Genomic DNA, 15,406 nt, shown 5'->3' on the forward strand with positions numbered 1-15,406 from the left:
TGAAACAGTTAGCAGTACTTCCCATAGCTCATATACCTCCTTTTTTTTACAAGATAGGTGGGTTGCTTTTGATAATGTGAATTTGTGTTCTGTTTTGATGTTTTCTTTGTTCTTTTGTGTGTGTGCTTATTCAGAATGATCTGCCCTTGTTTTGTCTTAATTTCAGTTTGAGTTGTTTGAGGTCTGTATGGTAAATTTTAGGGTAGAAATTGGGAATATTCAAGTTTAATTTTTTTTTTTAATATAAAATTGAAAAAAGGAGATAGGACTTGATAAGTATTATTTTCCTCCTACTCCTTCTCTAACATTAAATACTTATGTTGTTTACTAAAAAGGTCCGATGGGCATTCTGGTGCGTTTTTCTTACTTGTATTTATTTTTAATTCTCCCATTTTATTTGGCATTTTTGAAATAAAGATCTAACTAATTAGTATGAGCAAGGGAATGGAGAGGAAGTGTGCAACAAGATTTAAACTTTGCTGTGTGAGACTTTTTCCGCACAAATGGCTTGTAGAAAGGTGTTACTTATGAGTATTGCTATGGCACAAAGAGGCTTGGAATCAAAGATTGAAGTGTTGACAGTTATGTTCGGTAGAGTCCCAGCTGGAGGACGCTGAGGGAAACCCTGGTTTGTACACATAACTCAGTCAGTACTTAGTCCATTAGAACCGCTGTGCAATCCTACAGGGTATCATTCTCCGGGGAGAAGAGCGCCGCCAGGCCCAACGGTTCACTGTTCACAACATCGTTGTCTGGCTTCGGCTTTTTAAAGAGCGATGGAAGATTCCGGATATGAACCTCCTTCCTGAACTGCTGGCACAGAGCTTTCTGTTGGCAGAGAGGGGAGAGGTTAAACAGAGCTATCCGAGATCTACCAGAAAGAATTTCATTAGACTGTACAGCCCTGTTGAGCTGCTGCACTTTTTTTTTTTGCTGCCAAGTGCAGAAGATTTAACAGTACGGCCAGAATCACACCGCTGAGTAATGACTTGGTGTCTGTGGTCACCTCTCATGAGCTGCTACAGTGGGATATTACAGAGCAGCACTGCTCTCTAGTGACTAAACGTGGCATTACCCCAACAGTTCCTGCTATGAGCTTCTTAAACTGGTCTTTCCTCTTCTTGTCTCCCATCTTCTGGGCGTTGGGGTCCATGAGCCTGTGGTCGTACTGGTCCAGAGCCTCCATGCTGATGTTTGGGATCTGGGTCATCACGGCTCTCAGCTCTACGTAGCGAGGTCGCTGTGAGAGATGGACAGACAGGTGAGGACATTAAAAGAGACGCATGCCCAGGAACAGACAGCAACTTCTGTTATGCCTCTAAAAAAAACAGAACTATATGACTATAAAATCTGTTTTTTTTCATGCAACATTCCCATTATAATCACAGATCCCAGCTTCCCAAATATGAGGATTTTATGCTTCCCATTGTCATTTATGACAGTAAACTGAACATAATTGAATTTTGGGCTATAATTTAGATAAAACATTCGATCTGAAGACATCGTCTCAGTCATTACTTACTATTTCCAAACATGTTATAGACAAAACAAGCTAAAATACAGTATGTTGCAGTTCTTGGGTGACTTTTTTACTCTCACAGGAAAAACTGAACAGCAAAGAGCAGATATGACAGAACATTCCCTTCAGCCTCACCAGATTTTCATAGATGAGCATTGCCAGCTGAGAGAGGGTTGAGTTGCAGACCTCATGCTGCCCGTGAACCTGAAGGCCCCGAAGAACACTGGTAAAGAACCATGTGACCGCCTCGGGAAGAAGATTACCCGCTACGACCTGCACAAACACATAATGGATGTGGGAGGAAAAACGTTAGAAATGTGTGTAAATTGAAGATACTTTTTACAGCCACCTTTCAAGTCACAGACAATGAATGAGAAACAACTGAAACATTCAATGAAGTATAAAACCCTGACACCACAAAGCTAAAAGTACAATATATGAAACGTTGCACAATTACAATTTACCAGGAGCTTTTAATAGTGTGCAGATCTTTTGTTTGATTCTTCCCTGTCAGCGTTAACAGCACTGGAGAGACATGCGTGCATGAAATGAGCACTGTGTGTCGGCGTTGCTCCACTCTAGGGAATGTGAATGGAGACACATCCAAATTGCTAACGCACATTCAACAGCATCACCAATATGTGCCCATTACTAGGATGATAAATATTTGGATGCTTTAAATGTTTAATTATAGCCAAGGCAGAGATGGGAGTAATGGTCCTCCTAATGCACAGGTTTGATTTTTTTACCCTGTTTCTTTAGTATTTTCAGTTTCATATCATGAGGGATGCTTTTCAGTTTTAAAGCATGTTGTAACTTGTCATCTTTTGGGAAAGTGTTCACAGTTTTCTTGTAGTGTAATAGTGTTTGAAAGATTCCCTATTTTTATTAAAATTAAAATAGTTTACCAAAGTTGCCAGCAGGTGAAATTTGACCTCAGACCTCAGCAGGAGGATTTTGCCTGCCTTTGCACTAATGTTTGTCCAGAACAAATAAAAAGACGCTGATCCTTATGCGTGTGTTTTTTACCGATGTACTGAACTAACACTGAACCATGATTCCTACATCAAAGCAGGACTTCTGTGTACAATTACACATCTTTTGCATTGAGTGTGCTACCTGCCGCAGGAGTGTCCAGCAGACCATGGAGGCAGTGCGGTGACAGTTAGTGGTGTCCTTCCATGACAGAGAGGTGAAGGAGAGGGTCAACATGTTCATGTAGATGTTCTGGACAAAGAAACAGAGAATCATGAAGTTTACATACAGCTTTTCATGAGTGACCATGCTGCTCTCTGGATGTCACAGCTGACCTCATGTTTCATCAGGCATTTTCCCAACTCCGTCAGCTCCTCTGTGGGCTGAGCAGCAGCCGCTGTCTGCACCGAATCCATCATCATGTCTTCCTCTATGAGAGTGCATTTCAAGCAAAAAGATGAGACACTCGTCAGTATAAAAACAAACAATATCAACACATTAATAGATGTTTTAAATTTGACTCTCACCATCTATTTCCTCCTTATTTGCTGCTGGTTCAGGCCCTTTCCTGGAGACGCAGCTCACAGCTAGAAGAGGAGGAAGACTATTAGAGTCCAAAATAATAAAAATAATAAAACATTGTACTTGTAGGCCCCTTTCAAAACACTCAAAGACACCTTACAAGACAGAGTTAAAAACAACAGTGTTAAAACAGATTAGTTAAATTAACAAGACAAATTTACAGTATATAAAATCATTATGTACAAAAGTTTAGTGTGACAGATCAAGTTGAAGAGAGATCAAACTGAATATGACCTGAGAGTGTGAGTGGGTGTGTTATGAGTAAACGCCAATCAGGTACACCCCATATTTCTTAGTACCCTCTCAATATGTAACATCAAAAATCACCCTTCCAATATCTTGGTTATTTTAGTTTGGGAGTGCACAGTTTGGGTAAATGACATTAAATCCAGGCAAGAGGTTGTAAGTCACCCAAGACAAATCCTATTGGAACAAACACCGTCTTATCTGCCATAGTTTGTAGAGTTTCAGCTCTATCCAGGAATTATGGCTGATTTTTTCACTTTCATGATGCCTTCTGAAACCGTTTTTAGCTTGTGTAACTGGCACAAATACAACATTACCACATGACTGAAGTGCATTAGCAGTATTAAGGAATTAAGCCCTGAGCTTCACTTCACGCTTCGTTTTACTGCGAGTTTAGATAGGGACATTATATTGCTATCATAAAACAAGTGTAACATCATTGTAATAAAACTTTTATTGTTAATCAATAATTATGCTGACAAATGCAAAGCCGCTGGCACATAGTGCTCATTGCAATGCAAGTTAGTACACTTCTTTCACTGTTAAATCCTTACGCTCCAGTTTATTTCACAACAATCTGTTCGTATAATTTTCAGGTAATAAATGATTGTTAAATTAATTGTGCATTCTTGAGATGTTTTACCTTTCTGTGTTGTCATATTATAAGTCACTTTTATTTCTTTGTAACACCACCATCTGTTTTTTAAACTTGTATGGAAATGGAAATGGTAGAAGTTTAAGAGATGCTGAGACTTACTGAGAAGATCCAGCACCTCCCTGGTGAGCAGGCGCACCAGCTGCTCCTCCAACATCTCCTGCGTCACCTGGCTCTCCTGACACACCACCTCTTCCTCATCCTCACCACTACAAACACAACACACAGGTTACCAGTAAGTCCACATATCCTGTTTCCTGTTTCGTCCAAGTATTAAACAGACAGTGAGGTGTAATGGGTCTGAAACCAAGACTGAAACTGTGACACAAACGTCCACAATCTCCTGTTGCAGGACATGGTCTCATTCAAAAAATGTGCATTTTAGTCAGTCCATTGTGCCTGCCCCTGTAAAGGGCAATTGTAAACTGCAGTTTAGATGCTAACAGGTCAGAGTCAAATAATGGAGCATTACTGACATTTCTGTTACTTATTTTTGTTTTTAAGTTTTTTTGTTATTGATGATATGCCAGTATTTGAGTGCTTTTACTGTTAAACAGCCACAATTTCTCAGTTTTTTCCCCCGCATTTTGTATAAGTTACATTTCCATGAAACAGAGACTTCAAAGTGATTTGAGAAGAGCTCTTAGCTTCTTTTAACTGAATGAAGATTCAAAGGAACTATGTTTTCATGTATCTACAGGTTTCATATAACTAGATGGTACTCTGCTTGGGGTGCTCCAAGTGCCAAAAAAAAAAAAACATTTGAAAAACTCAAACAACAATGTTCTTTCCATAAATCATGACCAGATTTTCACAAACAGAGTGCCATCTAGTTCCATTATATTCAAGAGAAGGAGGACATCTTTACAAAAACAATCTGTTGATTGATAAAAAGCACTTCAAGTAAGAAGAAAAAAAGTATTTTTGCATTCAGCGTTCAGCAGCCTCCATTTTGACCAAACCATAGCCATCCCATCTGAGGATGTAAAAAAACTACCCGTTTTTTTTAAATACATGATTTCCAGGTTCTTGATATATACACAAAAACACACACAGATACAAACACTTTCCCACAACTCACTTGGCAGAGGTCCTCTGGTTGATGACCTGCCACTTGACGTTGAGTCTCTGTCATATGCAACAAAAGTGCGGCCATGAAAAAACCACAGTGACTGAGTAAATGAAATGTGTCTGATGGTGAAATTGATAATAATTGTTACAGAATGTGGAGATCTGACCTGCAGCATGTATGCGAACAGAGGTCCCAGCAGGGGGCAGAGAAGACTGTTGTAGTAATCTGGAGGACACGATATCACCAACTGCCTCAGAAACACACGTGCACTTGTTAAGGAAATTCCATGTTAACACAAAGCACAAAGTATCAAATTTCAGCAAGTGTTGGAAAAGGATCTTTTACACCTATGGATGTCAAACCACTGACTACAGCAGGGAAATAAAAAAAAAATCAAATGAAGCAAATAAGGATATGAATCATGGGTCGAAGTCTGTGGTCAGGCACGTGGTCGAGGGAGACAAAAGCAGAGCTGGCGATTTCTTCCGCCAACCTCTCAATGGTGTAGAACTCCTGCTGCAGGGACAGACCTGCATTTCCCAGGACGTGGAAGCTACAGAGGTAAGAAGGCAGAGTTTAATTGTCAAAAGCATGTGAAGAATAAACAGTACAAAATAAAAGTGTGGGGGAAATTTCTCACCAGTTGTCATACAATGTGGTGAAAAATCCTTGCATTCGCTCCAGGTCTGTTCGATACACGGGAGAGTCGTAAATATCCAGAAGATGCTGAGAAAGACCTGAAAGAAGCACATGATGAGAAACATGAGAAAGAAAGTTTATTCTGATGACGGCTACTAACGGAAAAAAAAGCAGAGAGCTCGTCTTACCAAGAACCACATTTTTCTCTGCGTCCATCACTTCATGAGCCCTGGTGAAAGACTCACTCAGACGAGCCACGTTCTCGGGTAAGAACAGACTGTTGTGAGTCCTGCGGTGAGGAGTAAAGAAAACAAAATGGTCAGAAAAATGGTATAATTACAGTGTTTACATGCACAAAATATTCAGTGTTTTGTCATTATTTCAAAAGGAAATATCCCTACTAAGCTGTTTACATGGTTAATGAAAATGAATATTCCACTAACGTGTCTAAATGCAGACATGCTACTCGAATTAATATGCCCTAAGGTGCCGTTTATCATGTCAAAATATAGAAAAGTAAAATGGCTGCAGCTGCTTAGGCCATTTTGCTTCTTTAAATCAAAATAGCATTTTTTCAAAGTTTCACTGATAGTGACCAAATGAACAAAGCCTCCCTCTTTCATTCCTTCAACCTTCCTAAAAGGTTAGTGTTGCGATATTAATTCTGTTTTCTAAATGAAATTCAATTCATTTGTCACAAGAAATCGCATGAATACAATTCCAGTAAAATGCAATCTGTCATTCCCTTCAATTTGTGCATTTTAACTGTGTAATAATACGAATATCATATGCGCATATCCAAAAACCTGTTGATTTTCAAGTCTTCATTTAAAACAAAGTGTGTTTCTCCTTCCAACCAGTAATGTGGTCTTTTCTTTTGGGCAAGCATCTATTGCCCAACCTTTGCAAACTGCAGTAAATCCCCCGACTGAAAGACATATTCCATACATGCTGTATACATGCTAAAACAATGCTGCTAAAACTCAACTAATACTGGCAAAACTCACGTCTTAATTGGTAAATGCTACATTCAGGAAACAGGCCTAATTTGTCATATGTGACACAAATATGTTATTTACATGACCTGCATCAAATTTTGAATATTGTTACCTTTATTATAATTGTGGAATATTAGTGTGCATGTAAAAATCCCCACTGTTAGACATCTATTAACTTTACACAAATAACCCACATCTGAATAACTAAGGTAACAGACGTACCTGATTAGAGCCAGCACGTTGGGCAGCAAGACCAGAAATTGGGCGGTGAAGGGGTTTCTGTAGATGGGAGCTCCGGTGGGAGTGTAGCCCACCACGAAGCCACCAGCTTTGGCTTCCTCCAGATCTGCAGGCCAGCGTGCTCGCTTCACCACCCCCAACATGGCATACAAGCAGAAACTCAACTAGAGAAAAATAAGAAAGATAAACAGATAAATAATTGTTGCATTATTACAGCTAGCTACGAGCAATTTCTAGAAATAATAATGACATGGCTCTGAGGATTACAATGTTGCTTTGTTGGTCAGTTCACCAGTTTTAGACCAAAATAAAAAAAATATGTGTATAAAACCAATGATGCGCTATCATGATCTCAACTGTCTACAACCTCTCTAAAAAACAAGTGACAGACGTTCTGCAGTCACTGGAGCTCACATACTAACATTTACACCTTCACACTCACCCGTCCCCTGTTGAGACCCGCTGTATCTTTATCTTTACTTTGCTCAGTGACCACCTGATCAGCCCCAACAAAGGACAGGAACACGGCGGGGTCCCACAGCACACTGCAACACAAAGAAGAAATGACAGTCAACTATCTGTCATGACAGTAAAAGGCATCATGTGGGAAATAGAAATCAAACACACAGTCTCGTGTCATCTGAGGTCCATTCTGCAACCACTGAAGCCATCAGTTCGTCCAGAAAAGCCTTCTGCTTTGCAAAGTCTTTGAACTGGTTACTGATGAGCACCAGAGCTTCCATCAGCGAACATTTCTCCATGTGAGTGAGCGTGGCGTCGCTTGAGAACAGCTTCTTCACGTGATTGTAAAACATCTCAAAACAAGGCTGAAGAGGGAAAAAAGATATTGTGTGAATTGCCCAATAAGCTCACTGTTCTTCAGGTACATGTAAAATCAATCAGTTAACAGAAAGTACAATCTATGTCATGCTGTTGGGATACATGGACATTTACCAAGATGATCTGTGGGTAATCCCGGCAGATTTTGATGATGGAAGAACAGGCGTGCCTCCTCACATTCTTTACAGCTCGAGTCCGAGGTGCCTGGAGACGTAAGTTGGATAATTTAATTTTTGGTCTTGGACACAAATAATGAGGTGCTGATATTTGTTATTTGTGAAAGCACCTCACCTTATTGTCCTGATCAACCTCAAATGTGATGGCTTTAAAGAGCTGCAGGGACAAACAAATTATTTGTTTGAACAGCAATTTAAAAATTTAATATGACTTCTGGTTTAAACCACGTCCACTTCCAGTCATATATTCATATACAGACACAGATCATTTTGTTGGCTAAATTGCTACAGGTAATGACGTCTCTATATGCTTCTAGAAAATACACATCAGTAACATGTAGTAGCCAATGATGACTCAGCTGACCTTGTAGAGGACCTGTGGCAGAAAGTGCGGTCTATGTACAACAAATGGGAAGAGTGCGGAGACGTTGGTGAGCACACAAGACAGGATGAGCGGGTCTTTGGTGTCGTAGTTCAGCACAGCCTGCAGCAACTCCATGCTCTGATCTATGGGCAACTTCTACACAGTGAGAGGCGGAGGGAGGGGGGCAAACATCACATCATCACAATCAACATCATTTTTCTCACGCAATTTTGTGCCATTTCTTAAAACTGATCCTGTTACCTCCTCCTCCAGATTTTTGAAGATCTGTGCAACCATGCACTCCATGAAGACGGTCATCGCATCCCAGTGGACCACTGATGGAGACAGGAGGGAGCACAGGCCCTCAGCAGCCTTAGCTAGTGAGGTGCAGAGAGGGAAGTTAATTTGCTGCATGTGAGAATTCATGACCATCAACATCAAATAAATGGTCAGCAAAAGTTCAAAAACTATTATTTTGCCTATGCATACGCACTGGCAGGCTGGATTGCTCTAATAAATCTAACCTACCAGGAGTCTCTATAAGCCCAAGTTTAGTTCCATATTGCTGCATATTTTACATGTTAAATTAACCAAACCCATGACAAATTTACAGAAAAATCCTCCCCATCACATGTGAAGAATAAAGACAGACACTTACATGTTGTAGCCCCGGTATCAATAGGGCTGGTGATCTGATACTGTAACCACTCTGCTGCTATCTGGAAAGCCTCCAGAGGGACCATGCGACACGCACACCTCACCACCTCTCCCTGCTGCGCTCTAAAAGCTGTGAAGCATGAACATACACTGTGAAACACATCATAAAATAAAGACTTCTTATCTTAAGTAAAGTTAGGCTGTAATACTTACAATTAAAGAACGTGTTGAAGTCCTCATCGCTGTCAAAGTCCACACGGGAGTACTCGCAACTTGGGTTATCATCTCTAGATGGAAATCCAGTCTGGAGAGAAAGACAGTACCTTTACACCTGTTCAAATTCAATATATGGAATTGGTAGCACTGAGATCAGTGTCTCACCTTGACGAGGTTGGTCATAGACGCTCTGAGGTATTTGATGGCCATCTCCACAACAACCGCATCCTTCGATAAAGCCTCATGTCTGAACAAAGCTCCCCATGTAGGCAGAGTGGACGACTTTAAAAACTGCAGAAAAAAAGTCACAATTAAGATTAAAAAAAACAAAAAGCTTAAGAATTCATATGTAGCCTTTAACAAAAAGATTTAGAGGTGAAAGCTTTAAAGTGAAGTCCGCCAATGAATGCTTGCTATCTCACCTGACTGGAATGTGTAGTGAAGGCTAAAAGTGCTTCCATGTACTTGCTGAGATTTGCAGGTACCTCAACCTCCACATCTGAACCCTGTGGAGACAACAAAACACAAATGCAAGTGTTAAACTACTAAAACATGCTTCTGTGATCTTACACAACATGTGGACTAAACCCAGAAGAAAGACCATGTAAACAGAAGAATTAATCTGTGGTCAAATTAAGACAAACTCACCACTAATGAGCAGAGCTGGCCTCCCAGAGCACACAGGACCTGACACAACCTCTTCAGGAAGATGTAGCGCCGCTCCACCACCTCCACCGCTCTGCAGGTACACACACAGGACCATTATTCACTGCCAGATGTACTGAATAAACTTACTTCTGTGTGTTTTATGACTTAGATCTGTCCTTGTGCTTCCCAGTAGTCAGATGTGTCACATTACTTACTGTGAATCAGAGGATTTCTTACATATTGCCAGTCCATCTGCTGACCTGTGACACCATGCACACACACACACGCACGCATGCACGCACGCACACACACACACACACACACACACAACATTTATAGCAGTGGCAAAGGCAGGTTAAAGCCTGTAAATCATGGGATGGTGGAGAGAAGCAGTTGAACTCACTGAGCTGCAGAAAGGATGTAGTGGATGGCCACATCATCAAACAGCAGCATGAAAGGCTTCCTATCCTCCAGCTTGCCCTGCAGCAGAATGTCACAATTGATTACACATGACTAAATATTGTTAATGTCAACTTTCTATGATGTAGCCAAGCATACAATAGGCAATGATTAGGCTGGTTCATATTCCTATATAACTCCTCCGACTGACTTGCAAGATCCTTTAAATGAGTTATTTTACTATATCAAAATCTGCATCTGTATCAGCATCTTTAACACACAGTGAAAAGGACTGTTATGGTGATTGGCTGATGGTGGATTTTGGAGGATACATAATGAGAACATAAGGAATTGCACAGGGGTGATCAACAAAATGTCAGAGTCTCACTCATGACTTAAAGCCATTTAAATTATTATATAGCCACAGCACCGTCTAAATGATTTTCAATCAGATTTTACAGGATCTCGGAGTAGATTTGTGCAAGTTTTTCAAATGTGGTTACAACTGCATGATGCATTTAAGAGTCAGGGAAATCTATGTCAAATAAGATACGTCTACGATAATTATATCTGCAAATCATACAATCAGTTCAACACTTCTGAAGCTCATCAATACGTCCAATTGATCGATTTTGTTGATGAAATCGGTAGGCGTCAAGAAAAGAAACATTTCAAAATTGATGGGTTTGTTTAGGAATTAGAGCTGCAACGATTAATCGATTAGTTGTCAATTATAAATTGAATCTAAAACTAATTCGATAATAGTAAATATAATATAATAGATAACTATTTTTAAAGACAATGATAAAAAATTCTCTAACTCCATCTTCATACATGTGAAAATTTTCTAGTTTCCTCACTTCTTTATTACAGTAGAGTGAATATCATTAGGTTGTGGGGAAAAAAAGACATTTGTAGACTTTATCTTGGGCTTTGGGATACACTGATCAACATATTTCACCATTTTATGATATTATAGCTCAAAAAAATTGAGAAAATTATACACTGACAATGAAAATAATCTTTAATTGCAGCCCTTCTAGGAATGAAAAGAAAAAGACTCTCTTCAACACATCTTGGTTCAGGGGTTATGTCTTAAAATAAGCAAGTTATAACTCGCCACACGGTGGCACTATTGCTCTGAATCTGCAATTCTTCTTTCCACGACCCACAGCCCAACTTCCACAAATTCCGTTCAACTCTGGTAAGATGTTTTTACAATATTGTCCTGTAGTAACTTAATGAAAAACAGCAAAAAAAAATGGGTCTGAAATAATAATCGCTTTACAGTCATCGGGCAAGCATTACAGCTTAACCATCACCACTGGTGTGACTCACCTTACGGCTGATGGCGATGAGCAGACACTCTGCTGCCTCCAGCTGCAGCTCCGGTTCACTCAGCAACAAACACAACATCTCCAGGAGATGACAGTTTCCAGAGGTGATGTGCACCAGAGACACCCAGTCTATGTAACCTGCGAGTGTATTCAGCGTAACCACAGCGACTCGACAGTGAGCTCTGGCCTGTGTGTGGAAAATGAAGGAGGAGAGAAAGTAAGTAATCAAAGTGATAAAGTTCATAAGGAACTAAGTTAAGAGCAGAGATGCATGTTTTCTCACCTGCAGTTCATGTCCAGGTGACCCTTTCTGGATTCAAAGAAAAATCAAGCAAATATTATAGTCACTTTTCTTTGAGCAACATAAATAAGAATGTATCAATAGATAAGAATTTAAGATTATTCTTAGAAATGAATCTTAATGCTACTTATTCAAGAATTCAAGAGGATTAGCGTCACATGCAAAGTGAAATCACAGTGATTTGAGGTATGCCTTCATGCAAAACAATAAAAAAATTAGAATAAGTTAAATAAAAACCCTAAATTTAAGAGTAAGGTACACCATTCAGCGTTCAAATATTGCAAATATATGTTGCTGAAAAGTAGGGGTACCATGCCTCATGCAAATATTGCAAACAGAGTCAATGCACTATGCATTAATGTAATGTTGCTAGATAAATGCTTTTATAGTGTTTAAGTGGTGGCAGTCAGTGAGAGCGATGGGATGGGAGGGGGGCGGTGTTTCTACACGATAAAAGTTAAGACCCCACTGACCAGTTTCCGGTAGTCCTCGACATTAACATGCAAAATGGCCATCATGAAGCTGAAGATGCTTTCCATGTTTTGGGTGAGTGTCTGCTGGATGTCTCTGCGTCGCTGGGTGGGCAATGTCTGGAAAGTAATCACATCCTCCGCCAGCCTCAACAGGATCAACATCACCAGCTCCGTCTGTGCCTCCTGTGAAAGGCAAAAGAGAATTTTTGCTTTTACTTTATTTACTTACATTAGACAATTAAAAATTCATTAGCAAAGGATTTAAGGGCTGCATCTTTTAGGAATATAGTTTTCACTTAAGTGGAATAAGTTAGGTTCATAGTTGTTGCACTATTGCTAATACCGGGTCCCTACAGCTTAAGGCAAATTAAATTTAATACTTTTAAAGACCTCTTTAATGCCACTCAGGATTAAATTTAAATACCAATTTTAAATTGACCAAAACTGAAAAAAAAAAAAAAAATAAACCTGAACCCTGAACCAACATTTGTTATTTTTAGATTAATGAATTCAATTCCTTTTAAGACTTTTTAAGGATCCGTGGAAACCCTGTAATATCTAACAGTGGCCAAGCTGACATGATGACCCCACATGAAAATGAACATGACTAATCTTCACTGGAACTTATTTGCATGCAAGTTATTACATAATTGATATCATATTGCATGCAAGCTAGCAAAGAACACATCTGATATGCAGTAAAGTACTGCTTCCTGCATTATGTAAGTTACTCACCCCGTGGCTAGTGAGAGCCTCCATCTCTTTCAGCATATCTGGCCAATGTTGAGGCCACTCTCTCTTTATCATTTCCACTATGATTCGTGACAGGGCGTCTTTGATGTGGCTCTCCTCCTCCAGGATAGCGCGAGTGCCCTGATATGACCCAAAACAGGTGTCATAAAAGTGTTTATAACTGTGAGAGTAAGACAAGTTTTATTTGACCCACAAGACAGATGTTTATGTTGTTTAACAGTGCACTATTTTCACACTTACATTTGATAATAGCTGCATGGCACACTCCTTCAAATGTACTTTCTCTTGTTGTTGCATGTTGTTCCATCTGAACCTGCAAGAAAAATAAGCTTGCTGTGTAACATGCAGCTTTTATTGTGTTTTACACACACACACACACACACACACACACACACACACACACACACACAGACATATACAGTGTGGTGCAAAAAGGGGGAGGCTAAAATGCTAAATGGTTGTATTTTGTATTTATTTTACTGCCAATTTTTGCATGTTTTCTGTAAAACTTGCCAAAGTTACCACATTAATCACAGCCCAAAAAAGTAAATACAGAAATTATTGTTAGATTTTCAAATTTTCCACAGTATTAAACACACTATGAGGCACTTAAAAAAACATAACCAAATCTAAGCTTAAAAAAGGGATATTTCATCAAAATTACTTTATTTTACAAGTATCAATTAAAGTTTGGCCAAAAATAAAGCATTTGTAGTGCACTAACTAACCAGCATGCAGGACAAGGCTTTGATTTTCAACTCCAAGAGTCTGTCTTAATCTTTTGACTTTCAAACATCAGAGGGTGCGTTTTAAAATCCAGCAACTAATTTATGATGAAGGGAGGGTCATGCATTTTCCCCAAGTCAGCGAGGCTCAAGGAAAAATACATGCAGCACCAGGGAGGGTAAAAAAAAAAAAAAAAAGTCACACCCCAGTCACCCCCTCCTCTGATAAATACAGAAAATCCCCTAACTGATTTCTGTGTTACACTCACTTGATGACGTGCTCCAGGATTTGCAAACCAAAGTGTCTCACTACAGCAGGCTGGGCTTTGTCGGCCAACTGTAAGCCACATGGGACACAGAAGGAGCTCGTCTCTTTAAACTCTTCGCAAAACTGTTGGGGAAAATAAAAGCTTGTTATAACAGACACCAAGATAAACAGAATTTAAAAAAAAATAATACTTGACTTAACATAGCCCAATACGTGTCATGTGTTAAGAGGCTGCAGCAACATATGTCTCAGCAGTATTAAAATACTTGAAAATAGCATAAAGCTAACATATCAAGAAGACATTCAAGCTAGGCTCAAGTTAACTGGACTTGTTAAATCGAGCTCCGCAGGACGACCAGTATTAAAGCATATGTCACCAGCACTATGAATGAATGAGTCCACAGTGGATGTGGTGGTGAGGTGATAATCATGACATACCGGTTAGCTCGCAAAGCATCATTATTGCAAATTTAACTAACAATAACATACGTAAACGAACTGCCTAAGCAATGCTGTTACTAACACTACTAGTCCGCCTGATAGAAACTGACTTTTTATTTATCTAACGTCACGCAGATACTTGTTTCTACTTTCTCAACCGCTACATTAATGACAAGCTGAGCTAGTTAGCAGCTAGCTAGCAACACATAGCGATGCTACCTTCAGGGCCTCCAGTCGGTAAATTTGGCCCGTTTCTGCATCCATCATCACATTCACAGCTTTGATAAGCTGATCACACATGGCGGCCACCTGGTCAGCCATGACTTCAGGTAGCGTCTGGCACACTGTTAAAGCGAAAGCGAGGAGCTTCCTTATGCAAAACACCTGCACGACAGTAGGTTGCGTGCACTCAGGGAGGTACCAACGTGCACAAAATGTGCTATCTGAACCTCCGGCTCGCCGTTGAATGGGGAATCTGGGACTTGTAGTCGGAGCGCCATTTCTCTGAAGATCGTCTATATAAACAGAGCAATCACTAATACAAAAAAAAAGCCCCAAAACGTTTGACTTCCATACGACCTTATGAAATAAATGGTCATACAAATACACATATCAGTCAATAATAGGCAGGTAGCCGCAATAATCTAGCAGATTTTCCATTTCTTCCCCTCACAGATTTCAAGCATCAGATAATTTTTTTATCAAAACAGTCAATATATCCTGTACAAAGGCTCTTGTTCATATAGCAAGCAGGTTTACATCAACGTATCTCAAAAAGGGTTGCCATGTTTTATGAAAACTATTTGCTTTAGAATGTGTTATACATGTTAGGAAGTCCAATGAACTGTACTCCATGATTAGATTAGGTCAACCAGAAAGTCC

The 15,406-nt window shown here is 39.7% G+C and overlaps 1 protein-coding gene across 1 annotated transcript; it reads right to left on the minus strand.

Moving 5' to 3' along the window:
* Positions 1-369: 369 nt before the first annotated feature.
* LOC121954779 (exportin-5) lies at positions 370-14,958 on the minus strand. The gene is made up of 33 exons (XM_042502475.1): positions 14,744-14,958; positions 14,085-14,206; positions 13,331-13,403; positions 13,073-13,210; positions 12,338-12,520; positions 11,847-11,873; positions 11,565-11,750; positions 10,231-10,307; positions 10,043-10,087; positions 9,828-9,918; positions 9,602-9,685; positions 9,345-9,470; positions 9,177-9,267; positions 8,965-9,093; positions 8,568-8,683; positions 8,307-8,462; positions 8,058-8,099; positions 7,881-7,970; positions 7,554-7,753; positions 7,369-7,471; positions 6,909-7,090; positions 5,877-5,977; positions 5,690-5,786; positions 5,466-5,602; positions 5,216-5,313; positions 5,059-5,105; positions 4,080-4,186; positions 3,022-3,081; positions 2,830-2,924; positions 2,639-2,746; positions 1,655-1,792; positions 1,076-1,240; positions 370-828 (listed from the first exon to the last, which is right to left on the minus strand). The coding sequence occupies exons 1-33, from the start codon at positions 14,843-14,845 to the stop codon at positions 682-684; spliced, it is 3,663 nt and encodes a 1,220-aa protein (XP_042358409.1). The 5' UTR covers positions 14,846-14,958; the 3' UTR covers positions 370-681.
* Between the last annotated feature and the right edge of the window lie 448 nt (positions 14,959-15,406).

This window comes from Plectropomus leopardus, chromosome 15 (assembly GCF_008729295.1).
Source record: "Plectropomus leopardus isolate mb chromosome 15, YSFRI_Pleo_2.0, whole genome shotgun sequence".
Classification (NCBI taxonomy): Eukaryota; Metazoa; Chordata; class Actinopteri; order Perciformes; family Serranidae; genus Plectropomus; species Plectropomus leopardus.